This window comes from Heteronotia binoei, chromosome 18, assembly GCF_032191835.1.
Source record: "Heteronotia binoei isolate CCM8104 ecotype False Entrance Well chromosome 18, APGP_CSIRO_Hbin_v1, whole genome shotgun sequence".
Lineage (NCBI taxonomy): Eukaryota > Metazoa > Chordata > Lepidosauria > Squamata > Gekkonidae > Heteronotia > Heteronotia binoei.
The window spans coordinates 27,303,716-27,327,635 of NC_083240.1; the positions used below are offsets into that span (position 1 = coordinate 27,303,716).

The 23,920-nt window shown below is 47.1% G+C and overlaps 1 protein-coding gene across 1 annotated transcript in view; it reads right to left on the reverse strand.

The window, feature by feature from the left end:
* The window catches only part of LOC132587364 (uncharacterized), a 44,150-nt gene extending 33,444 nt beyond the window's left edge, over window positions 1-10,706 (reverse strand). The window contains exons 1-2 of the mRNA XM_060259641.1: window positions 10,673-10,706; window positions 8,596-9,380 (exon numbers count right to left, since the gene is read on the reverse strand). Coding sequence (XP_060115624.1) covers window positions 8,596-9,380; window positions 10,673-10,706 — 819 coding nt within the window. The remainder of the gene's footprint in view (window positions 1-8,595; window positions 9,381-10,672) is intronic.
* Between the last annotated feature and the right edge of the window lie 13,214 nt (window positions 10,707-23,920).

Sequence of the window (23,920 nt, forward strand, 5' to 3'; positions counted from 1 at the left end):
TCTGGTAGATGCATACACCAAGTGGTTGGAAGTTATTCCCGTAGCTTCAACCTCCACGGCATTGGCGGTCAGAGCCTTGTATAGGGTCTTTTGCATGCATGGGATTTGCGATACCCTCGTCACAGACAACGGGACCGCTTTCACCTCCCGGGAATTCTGGGAGTTATTGAATAGATACTTAATACAGCACATCCAGTCCGCCCCCTTCCATCCAGCCACCAACAGCCAAGCAGAGCGCATGGTGCGCTTCACGAAAGAGGCCCTGGGGCGCATTGTACAGGGTGATTGGGACCACCGCCTGGCAGCCTTCCTATTTGATAACCGAATCATCCCCAACCCCGTCACCGGGTTGAGCCCTGCCGAGTTGCTAATGGGGAGGAAGCTGATCACCAAGCTAGACCGGTTGCATCCCGACTGGGCCACAGACCTCTGCAGTTCCCCCGAATCCTGGGAAGCCGCTAGGGGGTTCTTTCCAGGGGATCCGGTGTACGCTATGAACTTTGCAAGCGGTCCAGGGTGGTTAACCACCCGGGTGCTGCAGGTGACCGGGTCCCGCTCCTACGAGGTCTCGACGGGGGGGGGGGGAGATCCTTAGGAGGCATATCGATCAGCTGCACCACCGCACTTTGCCAGAGGAACCGACAGCAATTGGGGGTGGGGGAAGCGGGGGAGAACTGACAGCAACACCCCCGGTAGCTACCCCACCCTTGCCGACTGCACCGACTGTACGGGCGGAAGAGCACCACAGCGGTGGGAGCGACCCCCCCCCCAGAGAGGGGTCTCCGGAAGAGCAACAAGCGGCGGACAGTCCTCTTCCAGTGTCACCTCAACCCGGGGAAACCGCCGCCCCGCCAGCCATGGCGGCAGCTCAAACTCCACAAATAAACCCGAGGAGGTCGACCAGGGAACGCAGGGCACCAGCCTACTTGAAAGACTTTGTGTCCTGAACTAGGGGGGGGGGGAGGAGTGTTATGTCTTGCATCGAAGTCTTCATGTACAACACAGCGAACGCTACAGAGGCGGATGTAGCTCGCTAATACGCTCCGCCAATCAAGATCTGTGATGGGAAGTTTAACTGTCCAGGATTGGACCAGGCCAGACGGAGGGTTGTTCCGGGGCATGTATATAATCGGGACCCGGCCCACGTTTCCCTCTCTTGTGATGCACTCACCAATAAAGTATGTTGCCTTCAACACGTCTCGTCACTCAGTAAATTACAGACCCTTTGCCCAACACTGTATTTAACAACACTAGTAAATTAACTCTACGTAATTCAACTTGTTCTTAATAAGGTGTTTGATTTCCTTCTTCTCTTGCCATGCAGAAGAATGAGTGGCTGAGCAATTCCAACACCTAATCTATGGGATTCATCATCATGGGTTTTGGCGATGGCCAGGGGTCGTTTTATAGAAAAATAGGTGGTGGAGCTCATTAGCAGAACTCATTAGCAAATGCCACCCCCTGCCACCAGCCAAAAGCAACCCGACACAAGAAAGGTGAGCCCTGAGTCCTAGAGATCCAGCCAGCCCAAGCAGGCCTCACTCGCCTGGGGCTCTCCTGGGCTGCCCTCCACCCAGTCAAAAGGCCAGCAAGCCACCAGCCGCCCAAAATCACATAAGAAGTGGAGAAAGGGTGGCATGGGCTTCTCCAGGGGTTAATGAGGGCTGCTGGAGGTGTGGCAAAGCCCCTGGTGGCTGGCTGGCTGCCTGCTCTCCTAATCCATGGATTGTTATGCAGCTGCACCTACTATTCAATGAACAAGATAGGTAGGGAGGAGGGAGGTGAACCCTCAGAATGGTTCAGGAGCTGTGCTCCTGTGAGCTTCTGCTGAATTCAAGGCCTGTCGATGGCTACAATGGCTCTAAAAAGAGACACATTCCCAGGAAGGGGAGTCTAAAAGCAACCAATAGCCTGTAGTCTGGTGGCACAGTCCATTCTTACTGCTTCTGGATTCTATCATCTAATTCTTCTCTGTGCGTGAGCCATTATTTATTATTATTGTTGTTGTTATTTAGTACATTTTTATCCTGCTCTTCCTCTCAGGACACTGAGCTCCCCTCCTTCATTTTATTTTTACCACAAAGCAGTTAGGCTGAGAGAGCGTGACTGGCCCCAGGTCACCCAGCAAGCTTTCATGGCCGAGTATGGATCTGAACTCAGGTTTCTCAGATCCTCCTCTGATACTCTAACCAAGCTGGATCTGGCCAGGGCCTTTTTGGTAGAAAAAGCCCAACAGGAACTCATTTACATATTAGGCCACACCCCCTGACATCACCGTTGTTTTGCGCAGGAACTCGTTTGCATATTAGGCCACACACCCCTGACACCAAGCCAGCAGGAACTGCATTCCTGCTCAAAAAAAGCATCCTGGATCTAGCTATATTATACAAGCAGGGAGTTCTTTTGAGAAGAACTGCACAAGAGTAGCCACTTTTTGCTATTGCACTGCGTCATTCTGTCAAAGTCACTCACAGATTCCTCCATTTTGATAATCCTCATTAGGGATGTGTCAGCCTCTTTCCAGCATCCACTCCTTCATTTCTGGATAAAGATCACAACAAACGATAAAGTTCTTCAGTAACTGCAGCTAGCAATCACATTCCTTGGAGGAACAGACTTTAATCAGCCACTTGGTTGTTCTGTGCGCAGGTCCACAGCAGAGGTGTGATGAATACCTATCATAGATGGATGGACTTCATTAGAGATGATGTCATCGGAAAGTTATGAGACGTGCTCTTCCTGCAATCTCTGATCAAGATGATGCGCTTCTTCTTTTTCCCTCTGCAGGCAGGGATCTTGCATTTGTTCTTCCTCCTTTTCATTCCCTAACATCTAGCAATGCAAAGCAGGCCTGTAGCTACAGGGGGAGCCTGTGAGGGTACTGTCCCCTTACTTCTAGGCTGGGCCCCCTTACTTCCAGGGGGCCCTCTGTGTGCAGCCATTTTTTTTCATGAGTGGTAGCTGAAGCAAGGAGAGCAGAGCAGGGCACAGGGCACTGAAGCAACAGGTGGAGAGGAGGGAGGCAGAGGAGCGGAAGGTGGAAGAAGCCATGTGGAATGGGCTGGGGGAGAAGGAGTTGGAACCCCCCTGCTTCCATGCAAGGGGCAGTCCCTTCTTGACTCCAAAGTTTTCGGGTTGGCTGCCTCGACTTGGCCACTTTCAGAGCATCCAGCTTTTGCCCTTACCCTAGAAAACTTCTGAGAAGCGGCAAGCCCCGCACTGGATGAGAAATGATGCCCCCTGACTTTTGAAATCCTGGCTACAGCCCTGATGCAAAGCCTTTGTACAGTATCATGGCATCGTGGGCTTTTCCAACAAGCATGCAATGAATTGGTAGCATTTTCAGTTGATGATGATGATGATGATAAAGATATTGGATTTATATCCTGCCCTCCACTCCGAAGAGTCTCAGAGCAGCTCACAATCTCCTTTACCTTCCTCCCCCGCAACAGACACCCTGTGAGGTGGGTGGGGCTGGAGAGAGCTCTCACAGCAGCTGCCCTTTCAAGGACAACCTCTGCCAGAGCTATGGCTGACCCAAGGCCATGCCAGCAGGTGCAAGTGGAGGAGTGGGGAATCAAACCCGGTTCTCCCAGATAAGAGTCCACATACTTAACTACTACACCAAACTGGCTCTCTGTTTAGGTGGCTTCCACGCAGGGACAGTCTTGTGTATTTCCCTGTTGCAGTTGCTGATACAACACCGTGGCAACGGGGCTTCTTCATGGCAGGTTTTCCTGCAGTTTCCTTGACCCAGTTCCCCAGCAGTGGCCATCCCCATCCCCCCCCCCTTTTTGGATTTGTACAACTGTGTGTGTGCATGCGCATGCATGCATGCCTGGAAGTTATGGTGACCTCTGGCAATCCCTACTGGGGCATGGAGGACATTGAGAGAAGTGGCTTGATACAGCCTGCCTCTGCCTCCCAGTCCTGGTATTCTAAGGAGGTCTCCTATCTAAGTGGTTGCCAGAGTTGGCCCTGCTTAGTTTTCAAAATCTGACAAGATCAGCTTGCCTGGGCTATCCAGGTCAGGGTGCCATCCCCTGCCCCTGTCTCCTGAGGCTTTCTCATTTTTTTAAAAAAAACCTGTTTATTGAATGTGATGCCGTGACCTGGATAGCCCATGCAAACCTACACCGATTTTCCACTCACCTTACACTGTTTTCACATTCCTCTTCTCAGCCATTTTCGTCAGGAGAACTGATCTTGTAGTCTGAAGATGAGCTGTGATTCCAGGGGATCCCCAGGGGCGCCCCTAATTCTCACTTTTAAAATCTCTAGCCTCTTTTGTTGCAGAGATACAACCTTCCCCTTGTATCTCTGTATTCAGATCTTTTCTCCTGTCCTGAGGCTTTGGAAAATCGGTGCTGACAGCACGCAACCCCTTCCCCCACCAGCTCATGTGAAGATTTGGTGAGGCAAGCAGTGGTTGAGGCTTGAACTGTTCAGCCATCCGTGCTAGATGGTTTGGGGGGGGGGGGGGCATGATCAACTGAAAGGATGGAGTTTCCCTCCACTGAGCATGAGGAAGCCCAGGGGTGATGCTGAGAGAGAAATGCGATGGGTCAAAACCAGCCAGCCAGCCCTGAACGATCTCTGCAAGCTGCCATCAGTAAAAGAGTGCAGAGAACAGGAAGCATCCCAGACTGTGTACTGTGACCTTGGGAAGCAGTTCTTAGCCCTGGCATGTGCCGGTGTGTCTGTGGATGAATGTGTACAGAGATGCCCATTCAGAGCACGTGGCAAGATCTATATTGGCATTTTGGAGGCCTTCCCCAGCCAAGGCTCTCACCCAGCGCCAGATTTATCAGCCCTAGCAGCTACGATGCCCTTCACCTCTCTCAGTGGCCTTTTATCAAACTGATGCCTTTCCCTAAGGTCCTGGCAAGCAGAAGACTGGAGGTGAGAGGTTAGTCCTTTGCTCAGAGGCATTTCTGCTTTTCTGTCTATTTTCAGAATGGAAAGCTTTCACAGAAACTTGAGAATCTGGCTAGCTTTACACAACATTTTCTCTCTCTCTCAGCCTGCCAGCTTCCATACTGCAGGAATGCTTTCTGGAGCATCCACACAAAGTCATCCTGTAATCATACCAAGTCCAAGCTGGGAAATTCCTGGACATTTAGAGGCAGGCAGAGTCTGGGGAGAGTGGGGTTTGGATAGGTAAGGGAACTCAGAAGAGTATAATGCCACAGAGTCCATCCTCCAAAGCAGCCATTTTCTCCACAGGCACTGATCTCTGTCATCTGTGATTCTGGTAGGGTTGCCAGGTCTGTGTTGGAAAATACCTGGGCACTTTGGGGGTGGATCCGGGTGAGGGCAGAGTTTGGGGAGGGGAGGAGCCTCACCATGGTACAATGCCATAGTGTCCACCCTTCAAAGCAGCCATTTTCTCCAGGGGAGCTGATCTCTGCCAGCTGGAAATCAGAGGTAAAAGAGGGAGATCTCCAGGCCCCACCTGGAGGCTGGCAACCCTACCCTGTGGTATTCTACATCACTGAACTCTAGCTCCCACCTCAGGCTCCACATCCAAAATCTTCAGGGATTTCTCAACCCAGAATTGGCAACTGTAAGGGGGTGTTATCACTCTTAGATATGTTTAATACTTACCTGGAACTTATAAATACAATTTCCAAATATGGTTGCCAGGTCTGTGTTGGATAATACCTGGACACTTTGTAGGTGGATTCAGGAGAGCGCGGGATTTGGGTGGGTAGGGGCCTCAGAATGGTACAATGCCATGGAGTCCACCTTTCAAAACAGCCATTTTCTCCAGGGGGGACGACCTCTGCCAGCTGGAGATCAGTTGTAAAAGCGGGAGATCTCCATGCCCCACCTGGAGGCTGGCACCCTTACCCCTCTTCTCCCCTGCATTTCCTCTGTGTATGTGGCTTTTGTAGTCTGCTTCCCTTCCTGTGGCAGCCATTTTGTGCTCTCCTTCTGGCAGCCATTTTGTGATTGTGCTCACCACCCTCTGTCAGAATTCCAAAGGTGCCCACAGGTTCAAAAAGTCTGGGGACCCCCTTGTTGCTCTGAATTCCCAGCCTATGTTTCAAAACTAAACCTTGGGTGGAGTGAATTAGTGTTCCAGGTAGCTTCAGGTCCGGTTCAATCCAAAACTTGAGATGGACTTGGAGAAAAAGGCACTCAAGGCTAAACCCAATGACTTTAGCAACTTCCTGCCTCTTCAATATTCCAGGCAAAAGAGGCATGAGATATCAAGACATCTTAAAAACATCCTGCCTGTGTATCATCCTCCACCATTTCACAGACAAAAAACAGACGTCTCTATAAACCACAGCAGAGTGAACCTTGTTTTCATCGGTGTAATAGGAGACGGCATGCATCCCTGCACAAACCAAAGCAATATTTGCTGGGAGTTTTCAGCTGAAAGCACAGGTAGGCAGGTGGCAACCTTCAGGAATGGGCAGTATGGAGCTCAACGTCTCTGCCTGTTTGTTTTTTGCAATTGAATAGATAGAGTCCATGCTCTCAGGAGAGCTCTTTCATAGGCAGTGAAGCAATGAAATGTAATTGGCCTCCCTCTCTGTACCTTGAAAATCCACCCTTTATCTCCACATGTGGGCAGGTAACTGATCTTCCTGCCAGGTCCTGGCTGCAGGACCGGTTGGAAGAGTTTCTCTCACCTCTGAATGCTTTAGCTCGAACAAAGCTCTTGTTGTGACCATTAGTTCAGTTGACCAGAATCGAGAGCATTGTTGTTGGATTATAGATGGCTTGTTGACCATTCCAGAAGCTGGAAGACTGTGATGCATAGAAGCTTAGGGAAAACAGCTGTCAAGAATGACCAGTTGGTGATGGAAGTGATCTGGAGACATTATCCATTGATTCAGGCCTCATTTTGGGCAGGAGCTCACAGGAATGGAGCTCCGGAACCTCTACATTTTATTGTGCTCTTTCTTTCTTTCTTACCCCTCCCTCCAATACTTGCTTCCGGGCACCATTGTTCAAACCCCTGTGAGAATTTTGCTGAACTCTCAGATTTGACAAACTTTCTAATATTTTTCACCAAAAAAATGGGAAAACAACCAAAACATATAAAGCAGACAGATGGAAATCTTCGTGATGCCACTGTGCTACATGGGAGAAAGTAATTTTAAAAGTATGATGGGAGTGAGGTTTTATTATGACCATTATAATTCAAGAAGCATTTTAAGGTAGATGCTGAGCTGACAGAATTTAGTACACCTTCCGGTGATGTCAGAGATGTGTGGCATGTGCAAATGAGTTGTGCTACTGAGCTCTGGCACCTCTTTTTCTACAAAATGACAGCTGTGTCGACTCGATAGTTTTCACAACAGATTGCCCTAAGTCAGGGAAAGGATGTAGTTCTGTGGCAAAGTGTGTCCTTTGCATGGAGAAGATTCTAAGTTTATTTGTATGTTTATTTCATTTATAAATTATAGTTCACTTTTTTCCCCAATGAGGATCCAAACTAGGTTACATCTTACAATTAAAGTTTGTAATGCTTGATTTCAAGTATTTGAGAGTCTGTGGTTTTTGATGGCTTACGTGCAACGGTATTAATATATGTAAGAAATCTATTTCCCAGTTACCCTCTCAACAGAATTTTTGAAACAATTTCCAATGAGTAAGATACATTCAATCAGCAATGTACAAGATCTATACAACCAACCATCAGCATGAAAGTCAAACTGAAAACAGCAATAATCAAAAAGATCATTCAAAACGACAAGGAGTAGCAATGAAAACAACTGAAGAAGCCACAGTAAGACACCCAAAGAGCAAGACAAGGCGGGGCAGGCCGACAGTAATTGATTGAACGATTAATTGATTTGGGAGGATTTCTCCTCCCCTATCATTTAATTCTAAAACATGTGAGGTGACTTTGTAATAAAACCAGCAGCACATCCAACCAAAATTAAATACAATTGATGAAAGTAGATCAATAGACAGACCTGCTCACTTCTACAGAGTAGGGTTGCCAACTCTAGGTTGGGATACCTGGAGGTTTTGGGGGTGGGGTCTGAGGAGGACAGGGTTTTGAAGAAGAGAGGGACCTCAGCAGAGTACAATACTATCAGTCCACCCTCCAAAGCTATTTTCTCCAGAGGAACTGATCTTAGTCATCTGGAGGTCAATTGCAATAGCAGGAAATCTCCAGGTCAGTGCTCCCTGTTAGCTGAGTTAGTGTGAGCTAGCTGAGTTCAGTTTTTTAGCCTCCAGCTCACACATTTTTGTCTTAGCTTGGGAAAGATGGCCTCAGAGCAAACTAATTTATGCAGTAGCCAAATTGCTGGCTCACAACTTTGATGCCCCCCTAGCAGGGCTTTTTTGGAAGAAAAAGCCCAGCAGGAACTCATTTGCATATTAGGCCACACACCTCTGGTGCCGAGCCATCCGGAACTGCGTTCCTGTGCGTTCCTGTTCGGAGAAAAAGCCCCGCCCCCTAGTGATAAAAGCTCACAAAGTAGAATTTTTGCTCACAAGACTCCATAGCTTAGAGGGAGCATTATTCTAGGTGCCCACCTAGGGGTTGGTAGAACTACCATAGAGTGGCAGGTGTTGATGGAAGGGCAGGCAACATGTAGCAACAATATCAAGAGTTATACTTACCATATTCTCCAACTTCAGGGCCTCATTCCTAAAATCATCTGAAGTGGAATCACTGTAGTTGGGATGGTAGATCTCATTGACTAGCTTGAATGAGCCCTTGAAATATTGAATGGCCTCATTTTCTCCAATCTGGCCAGAAAATGGCTTCTGAGAGTGAGTCACATTTAGGGGCAATGTTATCTGCCATGGAGAAACTGTAGTTACATCCTGTGAAGAGCTCAGTTTCACGGCTGTGGTTTGTTGTTGCCCAGAGGTTGGCTCCAATGCTGAGGTAGGCTTCTTGGACAATGTCAGGTTCACGGTTGACATCAACTGCTGAGAAGAAATAATTTCTGTGGCTATCATCAGCTGCTGTGGAGACTCCTGTTTCACAGGAAGGGTCAGTACTTGCTCTGGAGACTTCTGTTTTGTGGATGAGGTGAGCCTGTCTAGCAAGACAGAGTGTGTCACTGATACCAATGGCGGTGGGGAAGTTAATGAACTGGTCTTCTCTGTTGGCGCCTGAGGAAAATCTGTCTTCTTCCTATCTGAAGTCTGTTGCTGGAGATAGTTTGTGGGTGATGTCTGTTGCAGAAGGGTAGAGTTCACAGAAGAGATTAAACCCTGAGGGGATGAAGAGGTTAGGGCTGCTGTGTGATTCTGGGAAACATTGAAGGTCGTGGCTGAAAACTGAGGCAACGTCTCAGGAGATGCAAAGGACTGGCTGCTGGGTTTTGGGGTTGTGGTCCCATTGATCAAGAGGTTGGTTTTATTCCCAGAATATGTTGTCATTGGGTCATAGAATTCTGAGACAGGGGGAAGAAATAGTTTAGGGAAACAAACATTTCATCTTTTGTTTCTTTTTATAGCTATATTTCTAATAGTAATGTTCAGGGCTTTTTTTTTTTTTTTGTAGAAAAATCCCAGCAGGAACTCATTTGGATGTTGAACTTGGTGATCGGGAGAAATGGGATTTTCCAGTTTGGTGTAGCGATTAAGTGCATGGACTCTTATTTGGAAGAACTGGGTCTACCCATCTACCTCACAGGGAGTCTGTTGTGGGAGTGGGGGGAGGTAAAGGAGAATGTGACCATTCTGAGACTCTGAGATTCAGAGTGAAGGGTGGGATAGAAATCTAATATCTTATTAGATATTAGACGGGAGCACATTCGGCCGGGGCTCTAGGGTCTGCACTGGCTGCCAGTAATATTCCGAGTCCGGTACAAGGTGTTGGTTATTACCTTTAAAGCCCTATATGGCCTAGGACCTGCCTACCTTAGGGACCGTCTCTCCCCACACGTTCCCCAGAGAGTACTACGCTCAGGTTCACAAAACCTGTTGGTAGTCCCTGGGCCAAAGGAGGCCCGTCTAAAATCCACCAGGGATCGGGCCTACTCAATAACGGCACCTTATTGGTGGAACCAGCTGCCGGAAGAGGTGCGGGCCCTGCGGGATCTAGGGCAATTCCGCAGGGCCTGTAAGACAGCCCTCTTCCGGCAGGCCTATGACATTAACTGACAATGTAAAATATCTTGGAACAAAATGTATCTATAGGCCGCCGGTTTTATTCTATCTTGTTTTTATTAATTTATGGTTTAATTGTATTTTAAATGTTTTAAACTGAAGTTGTTTTAATTATTATGCTGTAAGCCGCCCTGAGACACTTGGGTGAGAAGGGCGGGGTATAAATCTTAATATAAATAAATAAATAAATAAATAAATAAATAAATAAATAAATAAATAAATAAATAATTATCTTCTTATTATTATTATTAGGCCACACCCCCTGATGTCACCATTGTTTCACACAGGGCTTTTTTGTAGAGAAAGCCCAGCAGGAACTTATTTGCATATTAGGCCACACAACCTGATGCCAAGCCAGCTGGAACTGTGTTCCTGCTCCAAAAAAGCCCTGGTAATGTCTGGTCCCCATCTGCAGACATCTAAATCCACAGATCGGGACCAAAACCACTGCTGCTAACCAGACTTTCCTGCAAACTTGAGAGATCCCCCAAGGATTTCAGAAAATTCTGAGATCTTTAAAAAAAAAATACAAGGGTGAGTTTTTAAAGTCCTCCCCCCATATAAAAGCACTTACCATGAGGCAGTGGCCATTGGGATCCACTGGACATGGTAGCAACCATTGGAAGATGCTACAGTACACTGGGAATTGCTCTGGGCCCAGCTGCAACAAGGGAACCCTGGGAATCACCCTGGGCCTGATGGCGGTGGATGCCAGGAGCCATTCCAGGTCCAGTGGAGGTAGATGCTAGGAGCTACTACAGGATCAGCAGCTCTTAGACACTGCTGCCACAGCAGCCCACCACAGAGCTGGCTGGTGGGGCCTTGAGTCATGCTGAACTTGGTGATGGGGAGAAATGAGATTTCCCACAGCAAGTCTTGTGGGCCCCAGACTTGTTAATTTATATTTTTGCTGATTAGGGTTGCCAAGTCCAATTCAAGAAATATCTGGGAGCTTTGGGGGTGGAGCCAGGAGACATTGGAGGTGGAGCCAGGAGCAAGGCTGTGACAAGCATAAATGAACTCCAAAGGGAGTTCTGGCCATCACATTTAAAGAGACCACACACCTTTTAAATGCCTTCCCTCCACTGGAAATAATGAAGGATAGGAGCACCTTCTTTTGGGGCTCATAGAATTGGATTCCCGGTCCAATCTTTTTTTGAAATTTGGAGGGTCTTTTGAGGAGAGGCATTAGATGCTATGCTGCAAATCTGGGGCCTCTACCTCAAAAAACAGCCACCCCGGAGCCCCAGATATCCGTGGATCAATTCTCCATTTTATCCTATGGAAATCGGTCTCCATAGGGAATAATGGAGTGCCCAGCAGACATTTCCCTCCCCGCTTTCTGATGACTCTGAAGCAGGGGGAGGGCCTCCGAACTGGGAGATCCCCTGCTCCCTCCTGGGGATTGGCAATCCTCTTGCCAATGGTGCTGTTCTCTGCTTTCTGCTGCTGGCTTTGTACATTCATTTTAATTGCTTAAGCAGTTTTCCAAACATAATTTAGATAGTATTTATATAGGCAACAATTTATATATATATATATATATATAATGCTCATTTATTGGTGCACAAATAACATGGAACAAAGCATTCATCATTCCCACCCAGTGCTTTAGGGGTTTGTATAATGTTCTTATATGTATTTTAGCTTTGGCTTTAATTGTACTGGGTTTTGTTTTTGTTTAGGTTTAATTGTTTTAAAGATGTAATTTTATTATAAAGGGCTTTGTTGTAGAAAAGGCCCAGTGGGAACTCCTTTGCAGTCAAACATGATTCTTCATTTTCTGTCCCCTTGTACCAAATTTCCCCCATAATGTTAATTTTATTTTCCAAAATTTATACCCTGCCCTCATAATGGCCACCAAGGTAGCTAACAAGTTATAACATATATAATAAAAAGTTAAAGTTAGTCCCCTGTGCAAGCACCAGTCATTTCCTACTCTGTGGTGATGTTGCTTTCCCAACGTTTTCATGGCAGACTTTTTACGCAGTGGTTTGCCATTGCCTTCCCCATTGCCATCTACACTTTTCCCCCAGCAAGCTGGGTACTCATTTTGCTGACCTTGGAAGGATGGAAGGCTGAGTTAACCTTGTCAGTTACCTGAACCCAGCTTCCACTGGGATTGAACTCAGGTCGTGAGCAGAGAGCTCCACCTCCAACTGAAGTTGCTGGACATTGAACCTGAAGAAGAAGAAGATATTGGATTTCTATCCCGCCCTCCACTCCGAAGAGTCTCAGAGCGGCTAACAATCTCCTTTACCTTCCTCCCCCACAACAGACACCCTGTGAGGTGGGTGGGGCTGGAGAGGGCTCTCACAACAGCTGCCTTTTCAAGGACAACCTCTGTCAGAGCTATGGTGGACCCAAGGCCATGCTAGCAGGTGCAAGTGGAGGAGTGGGGAATCAAACCTGGTTCTCCCAGATAAGAGTCCGCACACTTAACCATTACACCAAACTGGCTCTCCCTCATCTGGGACTTTCTGCATGCTTAGCAGAGGCAATTCAACTGAGCCCATTGCCCCTCTCAGTTTAGGGGCTGAAAGTGAAGGGAAGAGAAATTAAAACCATCCATAGAAACAGATGGATCCATGATATTAACTAATTCACTTCAGCCTTGTAAACTTTTACTCTTTCACAGTCTGTAATTACTAGCAAAATGCTCTCAAAATGAAGGGGCATATCTAGGGTTGCCGGGTCTGGGTTGGAAAATACCTGGAGACTTTGGGAGTGGATTCAGGAAAGGATGGTGTTTGGGGAGGGACCTCAGCATGACACAATGCCACCTTCCAAAACAACCATTTTCTCCAGGGGAGCTGATCACTGCCAGCTGGAGATCAGTGGTAAAAGTGAGAGATTTCCAGGCCCCACCTGGAGGCTGGCAACCCTCGATGTATCTAGCAATGTAGCGGCCTAGTTCAGTGGCAATGTCTGTCATGTCTGGGGCTAATGAATTCAAATCTCACCCAGGCCAGAAACCATCTTCCTGGCTTCCTAGATTTCTACAGGCAGCATTGATTTTTATTTCTTTGTTGAGCATACATGAAAATCGACCCTTTCAGACCTGATGTGTGAAGGGGCAGGGCTTTTTTCAAGCAGGAATGCACAGGAACGTAGTTCCAGGTGGCTTGGTGTCAGGGGATGTGGCCTAATATGCAAATAAGTTCATGCTGGGCTTTTTCTACAAAAAGCCCCATGTGAAACATTAGTGATGCCAGAGGGTGTGGCCTAATATGCAAATGAGTTCCTGGTGGGCTTTTTCTACCAAAAAAGCCCTGGGAAGGGGTATAGCACAAAACACAGGCCGCTCACCAAATATACCACAGATAGATTTTAATGGCAATTATAACATTGCTGAAGTCTTTATTTTATTTGAATGCCATCCAAACAATAACCTATCATGAAATAATATTTCAGCTTTCAATCCCATCATCTTCAATGGGCTTACAATGCAATCCTAAAGAGAATTACACTCTTCTATGTCCACAGAAGTCAATAGGCACCAAAGGATGTAACTCAGCTTAACATGGCACTGTTGCATACCTCTTTCCCCCAGTTCAAACTAAACAAGAAACCAGATTTTTTTTGGGGGGGGGGTGAGGGGGGATAGCCACATAAAAATTGCAAACCATAAGAGAGCTAGCAAAGATCAGGAAGTCACAATGCCATCCTAGGCAAAGTTATACCCTTTCAAGTCCATTGAAGTCAATGGGCTTCAAAGGGTATAACACTTCTTAGGACTACACTGTTAATTTGGCGGAATAAAACCAGCTTTGCAAGCTAAAATGCCATGCAGCTGATGGGGACATACCCACAAGTTGCATCCTTTGCTGTGAGGCAGGGATGCCAATATGCAGATGGTGGTACCCTAGGTTGGACAATAGAATCCAGACTCTGGCATGTTACAGTCTCAGATGCACGATCGGTGGGCTCTGGCATCCCTTTCACCCAGGTTATGGAGCAGCTCATACCTAGAAAATACCGCAGGAGAGTGATGGAGCTGGCCACTAGCATCAAGAGAAGGAATCTACTGAGAAACTCAATGCAGCAATAGCAGCAGCGCAGGGACCTCTCCTTGGCCTGTGGAAAGAGCAACCAGTAAGAAGAATGGGATACTGGCCTACCACATTTGGTACTACTGGATCAGGCCATCAGCACCAGCTTGCTGTGTCCGACAGTGGTCAGCCAGATGGCTCTAAAACTCTTGCAGATGGTTACTGCTTGCAGCCCACAGTTTGGATCCAAACAGCTTTTCTATTGGTGAAAAAGGGATAATGCCCCCTCCCCTGTCTACCACAAATGGTATGGTGGGGGTAGGGTTGCCAAGTCCAATTCAAAAAATATCTGGGGACTTTGAGGGTGGAGGCAGGAGACTTTGGGGGTGAAGTCAGAAGCAAGGTTGTGAAAAGCATAACTGAACTCCCAAGGGAGTTCTGGCCATCACATTTAAAGGGACAGCACACCTTTTAAATGCCTTCCCTCCATTGGAAATAATGAAGGATAGGGGCACCTCCTTTTGGGGTTCATAGAATTCGACCCCCTAGTCCAATCCTTTTGAAACATGGGGGATGTTTTGAGGAGAGGCATCGGATGCTATGCTGCAAATTTGGCGTCTCTGTCTCAAAAAACAGCCCCCCCCCCAGATACCTGCGGATCAATTTCCCATTATACCCTATGGGAATCAATCTCCATAGGGAATAATGGAGTGCCCAGCAGATATTTCCCTCTCCTCCCCCTGCTTTCTGATGACCCTGAAGCAGGGGGAGGGCCTCCAAACCGGGGGAACCTCTGCCGCCACCTGGAGATTGGCAACCCTAGGTAGGGGGATCATGGGACTTGCATGGACAAAAAGCTACATAGGACAGGAGCTGTATTGAGAAATGGAATGGAGAAAGGGTGTGTGAAAAAACTGTCTGGACTTCAGGGTATGCTGCCTCTGCACCTGGAAGTTCCACTTAAATTCTATGACTAATAGACAGTAATAAATATATTCTCCATGACCCTAATTGTATTTCTTTTTACTGTCTACATTAGACAACCTGACTCTAGTGGTTGTGTAGCTCTTAACTATAGATGGTTTTTCAAATCAGGGCTGAATGTAGATCTGTAAATTATTGAATACTGGGGGTTGTCAGCTTTCAGTCACAAAACCCATGTGTGTACCTCTTTAAGTTTAGGTAGCTGAGATATAAACTTTATAGAGGACACAGACAAAAACAAAGCCTTTTTTTAAAAAAACAAAACTTAAAATAGAAAATGCTTAAAACATTAGATTGCCAACCTAATAATATGGATTGTGGTTAAATTGTTAGTTATTTAAATTAGACGCTGATTATTAATTAATTAGCTAAACTGAAATTTATCTGTGGCAAATTAATTTGGGAAGTGTATTTATTTATTGGTGGGGTTTTACAATTAAGGAGCTTCAGAATTAGATAATAATAATAATAAAAATAATTTTAAAAATTAATTAATATTTTTTTAGCTAATTATTTATTGGGAAGATTGGGGTGGGGCTTTTAATTAAATAACTATTAGAGTGATTGGCTGATTAGTTTTATAAAAGATCGACTGAGAGGAGGAGGGTTGGAGGAGGGGGCAGCTTCAGCTTCAACTATTCTATCAGTGGAGCGGGCACAACTAGGAGATGACTGGCCTACGGATTCCAGTACTCCTGGGGAGGGGAAGGTATGACGGTGGGACTAGGCGGAATTATAAGGGAAGGGGGTTGAGACATGACAGGGCTCGACCCCCCTCCAGCCTACGTCCCATCCCGACGGTGGCAAGTAGTAGGGCCAGAGAAAATTACCCGCCTCCGACACTGGTGTTATGCAATGCCAGGTCCATCAATAATAAGACCTCTACCCTTCGGGAGTTCCTGTCGGAACAGGATATGGACCTGGCATGCGTGACCGAGACCTGGGTGCACGAGGGGGAGACTGTAGCTCTCTCCCAGTTGGTTCCCCCAGGATTCTCGGTCTTTCACCAGTCCCGGATTAGCGGGCGGGGGGGAGGGGTGGCTATACTTATACGAGAGGTTTACTCCTTTCGGGCTCTCCCGCCTCCGGAGATCAAGGGCATTGAATGTGCTGGTTTGGCGTGGGGCGTTGGGGAGGGGTTGGCGGTTTGGCTGGTGTACTGACTGCCTAACGCACCGGCCGACGCCTTACCATCCCTGATGGAGGCCGTAGCAGGCTGGGCATTGGAGTACCCAAGGCTTCTGATCCTGGGTGACTTCAATGTCCATGCCGATGACACGTCCTCTAGCCAGGCGATGGACCTAGTGTCATCCATGGCGACACTAGGACTCTCCCAGGTTGTTACAACACCCACCCACCAGGCGGGGCACATGTTAGACTTGATCTTCGCGGCGGGAATTTTAGTGGACGATATTACTGCTCAGACAGTGCCATGGTCGGACCACTATGCCCTTAAGGCTCCTGTGGATATTCCACTCCAAACCCGTTTAGGCGGCGAGCGTATTTTAGCTCGCCCGCGGAGCCAGATGGATCCTGAACAGTTCCAGATGGCTCTACGGGATCCCTGGCCCTCTGGCAATTCCCTCGATGACCTGGTGGAAGCCTGGAATGATAGGCTCTCCAGGGCCATCGACAAGATTGCACCTAGGCGCCCTCTGCGCCCTCGCCTAAAGCTAGCACCCTGGTACAACCAGGAGTTGCGGCAATTAAAGCGTGGACTCAGACGACTAGAGAGGCAATGGCGGTGCACTCGAGACGAAGTGACTAGAGCATCTTATAGAGAATGTATGAAGTCCTATGAGATGGCAGTCAAAGCCGCAAAGAAAACATACTTTGTGGCTAGGATTGCGTCTGCAACTTCGCGCCCGGCACAATTGTTTAACACAATTCGGACCCTGATAACGCTGCCACAGGGCAGCCCAAACGCTAGTCAATTGGAAATCGGCTGTGAGGCTTTTGCGAAATTTTTTGCAGATAAAATCGCGTCGCTCCGCCGCGACACCCCCGCCATATTGGAGACAGTATGCGAACCCGAGGCTCCTTGCCTGACTTCAGACTGTATTCTGGATGGTTTTGGCGCTCTCAGCCTGGAGGAAGTTGACAGGATCCTCCTATCTGCACGCCCTACAACTTGCAATTCGGACCCGTGCCCCTCCTGGCTTATTAAATCCTGCCAGAGGGAGCTTAGGTATCCTATACGGGATATCATAAATAGATCCCTAATGGAAGGGCAATTTCCAACACCTCTTAAGGAGGCAGTGGTCCGCCCCCTCTTAAAAAAACCAACACTGGACCCGGCCGAATTGGCACACTATCGGCCGGTCTCGAATTTACCCTTTTTGGGTAAACATTGAGAGGGCAGTGGCGTTGCAACTACAGAGCTTCCTGGAGGATGCTTCGGTCCTTGACTCCCATCAGTCGGGCTTTCGCCCGGGTCATGGGACGGAGACAGTGCTGGTTGCCCTAGTGGATGATCTCCAGCAGCATCTGGACCGAGGCGGCTCGGCGGTACTGATGTTGTTAGACCTATCGGCAGTGTTCGATATGGTCGACCATCGGATGCTGACTTGCCGTCTTGCCGACATGGGGATTCAGGGGTTGGCTTTACAATGGCTTGCCTCTTTCCTCAAGGGTCGGGGACAAAGAGTGGCGATTGGGGGTGAACTGTCCCGGAGGTACCCGCTGGATTGCGGGGTCCCTCAGGGAGCAGTTCTCTCCCCGATGTTGTTTAACATCTACATGCGCCCTCTTGCCCAGATTGCCCGGAGATATGGGCTGGGTTGCCACCAGTATGCTGATGACACCCAGCTCTATCTACTTATGTACGGCCGGCCTGCCTGTGTCCCAGAAAACCTGGACCTGGCATTGCAGGCCGTATCTAGATGGCTCAGGCTGAGCAAGCTGAAGCTAAATCCGTCGAAGACAGAGGTCCTTTGTCTGGGTCGCCGTGGTCCGGGGCGGGAAATTCCCTTACCGGCCCTCGATGGTGTGCCTCTGTCAGCGGTGCACAGGGTTAGGAGCCTGGGGGTGCTATTGGAGCCTACTTTAACTATGGAGGCCCAGATAGCAGCCACTGCCAAGTCCGCATTTTTTCATCTTAGGCAGGCAAGGCAGTTGGCTCCTTACCTGGAGGACGACGACCTGGCAACAGTGATCCATGCAACGGTCACCTCGAGGTTGGACTACTGCAATGCCCTCTACATGGGGCTGCCCCTGTGCCGAACCCGGAAGTTGCAGCTAGTGCAGAATGCCGCTGCCCGGCTGTTGTTAGGGCTCCCTAGACGGGAGCACATTCAGCCAGGACTTCGGGGACTGCACTGGCTGCCGATAACATACCGAATTCGGTACAAGGTGCTGGTTATGACCTTTAAAGCCCTTTATGGCCTGGGACCTGCCTACCTTAGGGACCGTCTCTCCCCACATGTTCCCCAGAGAGTGCTAAGATCGGGGTCTCAAAACCTTCTTACAATCCCTGGGCCAAAGGAGGCCCGTCTGAAAGTGACCAGAGACAGGGCCTTCTCGATTGCAGCTCCCTGTTGGTGGAATCAGCTCCCGGAGGAGGTGAGGGCCCTGCGGAACCTTGAACAGTTCCGCAGGGCCTGCAAAACAGACCTCTTCTGGTTGGCATATAATTAAGTGTTATCGGAATGCCTGAATATTTAAAACTTGAATATCAGATTATTCAACACTGGAATATTGAAGATTGATTTAAGGAACGTAGCATAGTACATACTGAAGTGAGTTTACGTGTTTTTATGTATTTTATATATATTTTATGTATTTTACTGTATAATTGTAATTATTAATGTATTATTAATGTATTTTAAATTGATTTTGTTAGCTTTTTGTGTTGTAAGCCGCCCTGAGCCCACCTCGGTGGGGTAGGGCGGGATATAAATCGAATAAAATAAAATAAAATAAATAAATTAGCACTCATTGGTCTTAAAGGTGCTTTCTTTGTATTTCTCCCATAGGATTCAGGGAACTGGGCAAGGAAGCTCTGAGACGAGTCTTCCCTTCCTTTCCCTGGGGACTAAAAGGGAGAGGAGCTTCAGCCAATAGCAGGAAGAGAGGCTTGGCTCAGTAGCTCTGCTGTGCAATTGAGTGAGCCTGGCAAAGCAAGCTCTCCCTTCCCCCTTCTTCCTCAAGGGAGGAGCCTCAGCCAATGGAGAAAATAGAGACTTTGCTCTGTAGCTGCTGCATGGCTTGTCCTGGCCTGACAAGGCATCATTTATGTCTGATCCAGTCCTCATAACAAATGAGTTTGACACCCCTGTTCTACATTGCATTGTGCTTTTTCTTTCTTCCCCCCTCCCCAAATACTTGTTTCTGGGCTCTAAACCCCCTGGGAGAATTTTGCTGAACTCTAAGATCTGGGAAACAGGGGAGACAGGTGTTCTGCAAAAAAGTCAATTTCAGTGACATTTACAAGACTATGCTGTAGTTGCTCAGTACAAAGAATTTTTTCAAAGACTCACTTTTAAAGGAATAGCTCATACTATTTTATGATATATAATGTATAGATCCAAAATTATAAATCAAAATTACAGTAAAGCATTTGCCATTTTTCATCCTGAAAGAGTCCATGTAAAGACTCCAAAGAGTTCAAAGTCCTAGTAGGTGTGCGAATTCTCCTGAAGGATGACGAAGTTGCCTGTGATGTCAAAAGCTACTTTGCAGCACATTAAAGACTCAACACTTGAGGCAACGTCTTTATAATGAAGTGTAAATGATAACTCGTTTCCTGGGTTTAAAAAGCTGTGTTTCGGTTGTAGTCTTGATCAATTCACTTCATATTATCTGGAACCAATGCTCCCAACAATATGCATGCGACTAGTCAGTTTCTTTATCTGGTATTTGCGGTTCTCTCTAATATTTTCCCCACGAAAAACAGGAAAATAACCGAAACATAAAAAGCAGACAGATGGAAAACTTCATCATGCCACTTTGGCCACATAGGAGAAAGTCATTTAAAAAGTGTGATGGGAGTAAGGCCTGATGACAATTATAATTCAAGAAGCATTTTAAGGTGGATGCTGAGCTGATATAATTTAGTACGCCTTCCGGTGATGTCAGGGGTGCTTGGCATATGCAAATGAGTTGCGCAAATGCGTTGTGCTAATGAGTTCTGCTAATGAGCGCTGGCATCTCTTTTTCTACGAAATGATCCCTGAATCTGGTCTCTACTGAACTGAACGGAAGCAGAACCAGCCATCCATTTGCAGACTGCAAGGATTCCACTTCAGCATCCTTTTACATGGATGTACAGCAAGCGGTTGCCGGTAAGTGGCCACGGGAACAGAAATTATTAATTGAGAGAAAAGAGGCTCCTCTCTGAGAGAAGCAAAGGTCACAAAAGTAGAGAATGGATGATTTTTTTAAAAAAAACCCTCCCTGGAACATACACGTGCAACGATGGTACCTTACACATTGTCCAGGCCTCCTTCAGAAGAGTCAAGCGGCTGACAGAAATGGAGACGGTGTTGACAAGGTGCAGGAGAATTTTTCCAGAGACGGTTGCAGCTGAAATGAAGGAACTAGAGAAGAAATCAATTATTTCAAAAGTTATCCATTATACATAGTTCAGCGTTGCTTTTGGCCCCCATCTAGGTTTGCCAGCTCGTGGTGGGCAAATTCCTGGAGATTTGAGAGGGGAAGCCTGAAGAAGGCAGAGTTTGGAGACGGGCCAGAGTTCAGCAGGGATGTGATGCCATACAGTCAGTCCACGTTCCAAATCTGCCGTGTTCTTCAGTGGAACTGATCTCTCAAGCCTGCAGGATGGCAGTGATGCTGGGAGAACTCTTGGCTGCGCCTGGAAGTTGGCAACCCTGCTCCCATCTGATGAACTAGGCTTGCCAGCCTCCAGCTGGGCAGGAAGAAAGCCGCAGGCTCACGGAGCTACAGGCTTGTACATGGAATATTAAACACCATTCAACACAAGTAAACAAAAGTCTTTTCCAATTGCATAAGGGAATGATCCCACTTTTATACAAAATCCAGAAATGCAGACTCGACTGGAAAGCATACAAAGTCCATATGAAAGTTCAAATTTTCAAAACAGAACTGCCATTCCTTAGCAGAGATGCTTATATTACACCAGAGATCAGCTCCCCTGAAGAAAATGGCTGCTTGGAAGGGTGGACTCTATGGCATTGGACCATGCTGAGGCCCCTTCCCTCCCCAAACTCCACCTTCTCTCAGGTCCATCCCCAAAGTCTCCAGGTATTTTCCAACACAGACCTGGCAACCCTATGATGAACTGATCAGCTGCATGCCAAGAATGTACGCATGCTTCCAAAATGATTGGGCAACGAGGAAAAAGAAAGACAAAAGTCCCATTGATTTTGAAACAAACAACAAATGTGTGAATAAAAACAAATTATTCCTTTCCATTTTCTTTTCTACATCTGGACAGATAATGTGAATGAATAAAGGAGGTCAGAGGGAAAGGGAGACTGGAGAGTCAGGAGGGGAAAATCTGACATGAAAGTTTTCCAATCGTTACTTTCAAATATTTTGCAATAGAAGGAAAAAAACAACTATCTGCCTTCCCTGGGACTCCCTCTGCTTGCATATAATGCTGCCTATCTCTCTTGTAAACAGGAATATTTCATAGAATCATAGAGTTGGAAGGGACCTCCAGGGTCATCTAGTCCAACCCCATGCACAATGTAAGAAATTCACACAAAAAACCCCCCTCCCACATTCCCAGTGACCTCTGCCCCATGCCTAGAAGAAGGTAAAAACCAGGGCATTTTTTGAGCAGGAATGCATAGGAACGCAGTTCCAGCTGGCTTGATGTCAGAGGGTATGGCCTAATATGCAAATGAGTCCCAGCTGGGCCTTTTCTACTAAAAAGCCCTGTGTGAAACAATGGTGATGCCAGGGGGTGTGGCCTAATGTGCAAATGAGTTCCTGCTGGGCTTTTTCCTACCAAAACCCCTCAAGAATCTCTGACCAAACTGACCTGGAGGGAATTTTTACTTCACTCCGAAGTGGCAAACAGCATTTTCCTGGGCATGTAAGAAAGGGCCATGAAAACTAAACACTGATGCAGCCCTTCCTGCCCTCCCTCTAATGATCTGCTTAAGTTCACAAAATCAGCATTGCTGTCAGATGGCCATTTAGCCTATTTTTAAAAACCTCCAAAGAATAAAAGCCCACTACTTCCCGCAGAAGCCTGTTCCACTGAGGAACTGCTCTGTTGGGAAGTTCTTCCTAATGTTTAGCTGGAAACTCTTTTGATTTATTTTCACACTTTGGTTCTGGTCCAGCCTTTGTTTTGGTGATTGGCTGTATCCTTCAGGCATACAGGAGAGACAGACAACATTCAGTCAACCGCCAAAAACAAACATTTTGTTTCTTGTATGTATTTTGCCTTTAATTGGCTATTAAATGCCCTCTGAACGTTTGCAGGGGTGATCTGTGATTGAGCAGTACCAATCTCCGAGAAACTGGACAGAAAACAAAGATGTCACAGCTGGGAATGTGTTTTACATTTAATTGTCTACTAAACTGCTTGTCTGAAATGGGGCACAGAAGACCCTCCCTTGAAGGGGTGCAATTCCTGAACATCTGCATCCAAATGGGACTTTAAACAAAAAGCCAACAGCCAGAAATTGTATTTCACACTGAATCTCTTGGAAATGGAAATGAACGGAATGCTGCCTGTCTCTCTCTTGTAAATGAAAAGGAACAAAGGTTTTTGAAATGAAAATACATTTTTGTTCATTCATTTGCTGGAGAATGGGAGAACCATGTAAACCAGGGGTGTCAAACTAAATTGTTATGAGGGTCAGATCTAACATAAATGAGACCTTGCTGGGCTGGGCCATGTGTGTCATAAAATGTAATGCCAGATAGCAGAGTTTAAAGCACACAAACACAATTTATCTCTCCAGCGCAATCCAAGGAACTAGGCAAAGGAAGCCATCTCTTTCTTCCCTTCCCCAGGGGACCAGGAGGGGAAGGAGCCTCAGCCAATAGAAGGAAGTTTGGCACAATAGCTCTACTGTGCAATTGACAGAGCCTGGCAAAGCAAGCTATCCCGCCCCCTTCCTCCTCAAGGAAGGAACCTCAGCCAATGGAGAAAATACAGGCTTTGCTCTGTAGCTCCTGGCAAAGTCTGGGAAAGCAAGCTGGGATGCAGAAGGACGCAAGAGAGAAGGAGAATGAAGCAGATGGTAGCTAGTTGCTTGGGGGCCTGATAGGAGCCCTCCGGGGGCCTGATTTGGCCCCCGGGACGCATGTTTGACACTATGTAAGCTGTCCTCCTGTGCTCCATAGGAAAAGAGGCAATTTCACGTATTCCATCTGCTTTTCATGCAGAAGGTCCCAGGTTCAATCCCCAGCATCTCCAGTTACAAGGATCAGGTGGTAAGCAATTAAAGACTTCTGCCTGAGACCCCAGAGAACAGCTGAGTAGACAGTACTTACCTTGATGGACCAAGGGTCTGATTCAGTCTATGGAACATTCATGAGTCCTCAAGAATACAATAGAAAATGTGACAGGTTCTAGACAGACACAATGGGTGGACAAGGCTGGTTTGAAAGTTGGGACATTGTAGATGGTTCTGCAAAACTAATCACAGTATGATTAGTCTAAACTAAAGAAGGTTAACTAAACTAAAGAAGGTTCTTAACTAAAGAAGGTTAACATTCCCTAGGGAGGGAAGATGTCTTCTAAGTGGGGAATAACTGCATGAAGATGGTCCAGGTATTTTCCAACACAGACCTGGCAACCCTAATTGATAGACTTATCTTGGTTTAGCAGTATAGCGGTCAACTGCTCCTGGCTCCATTCCCAAAGTCCTCAGATATTTCCTGAGCTGGACCTAGCAACCCTA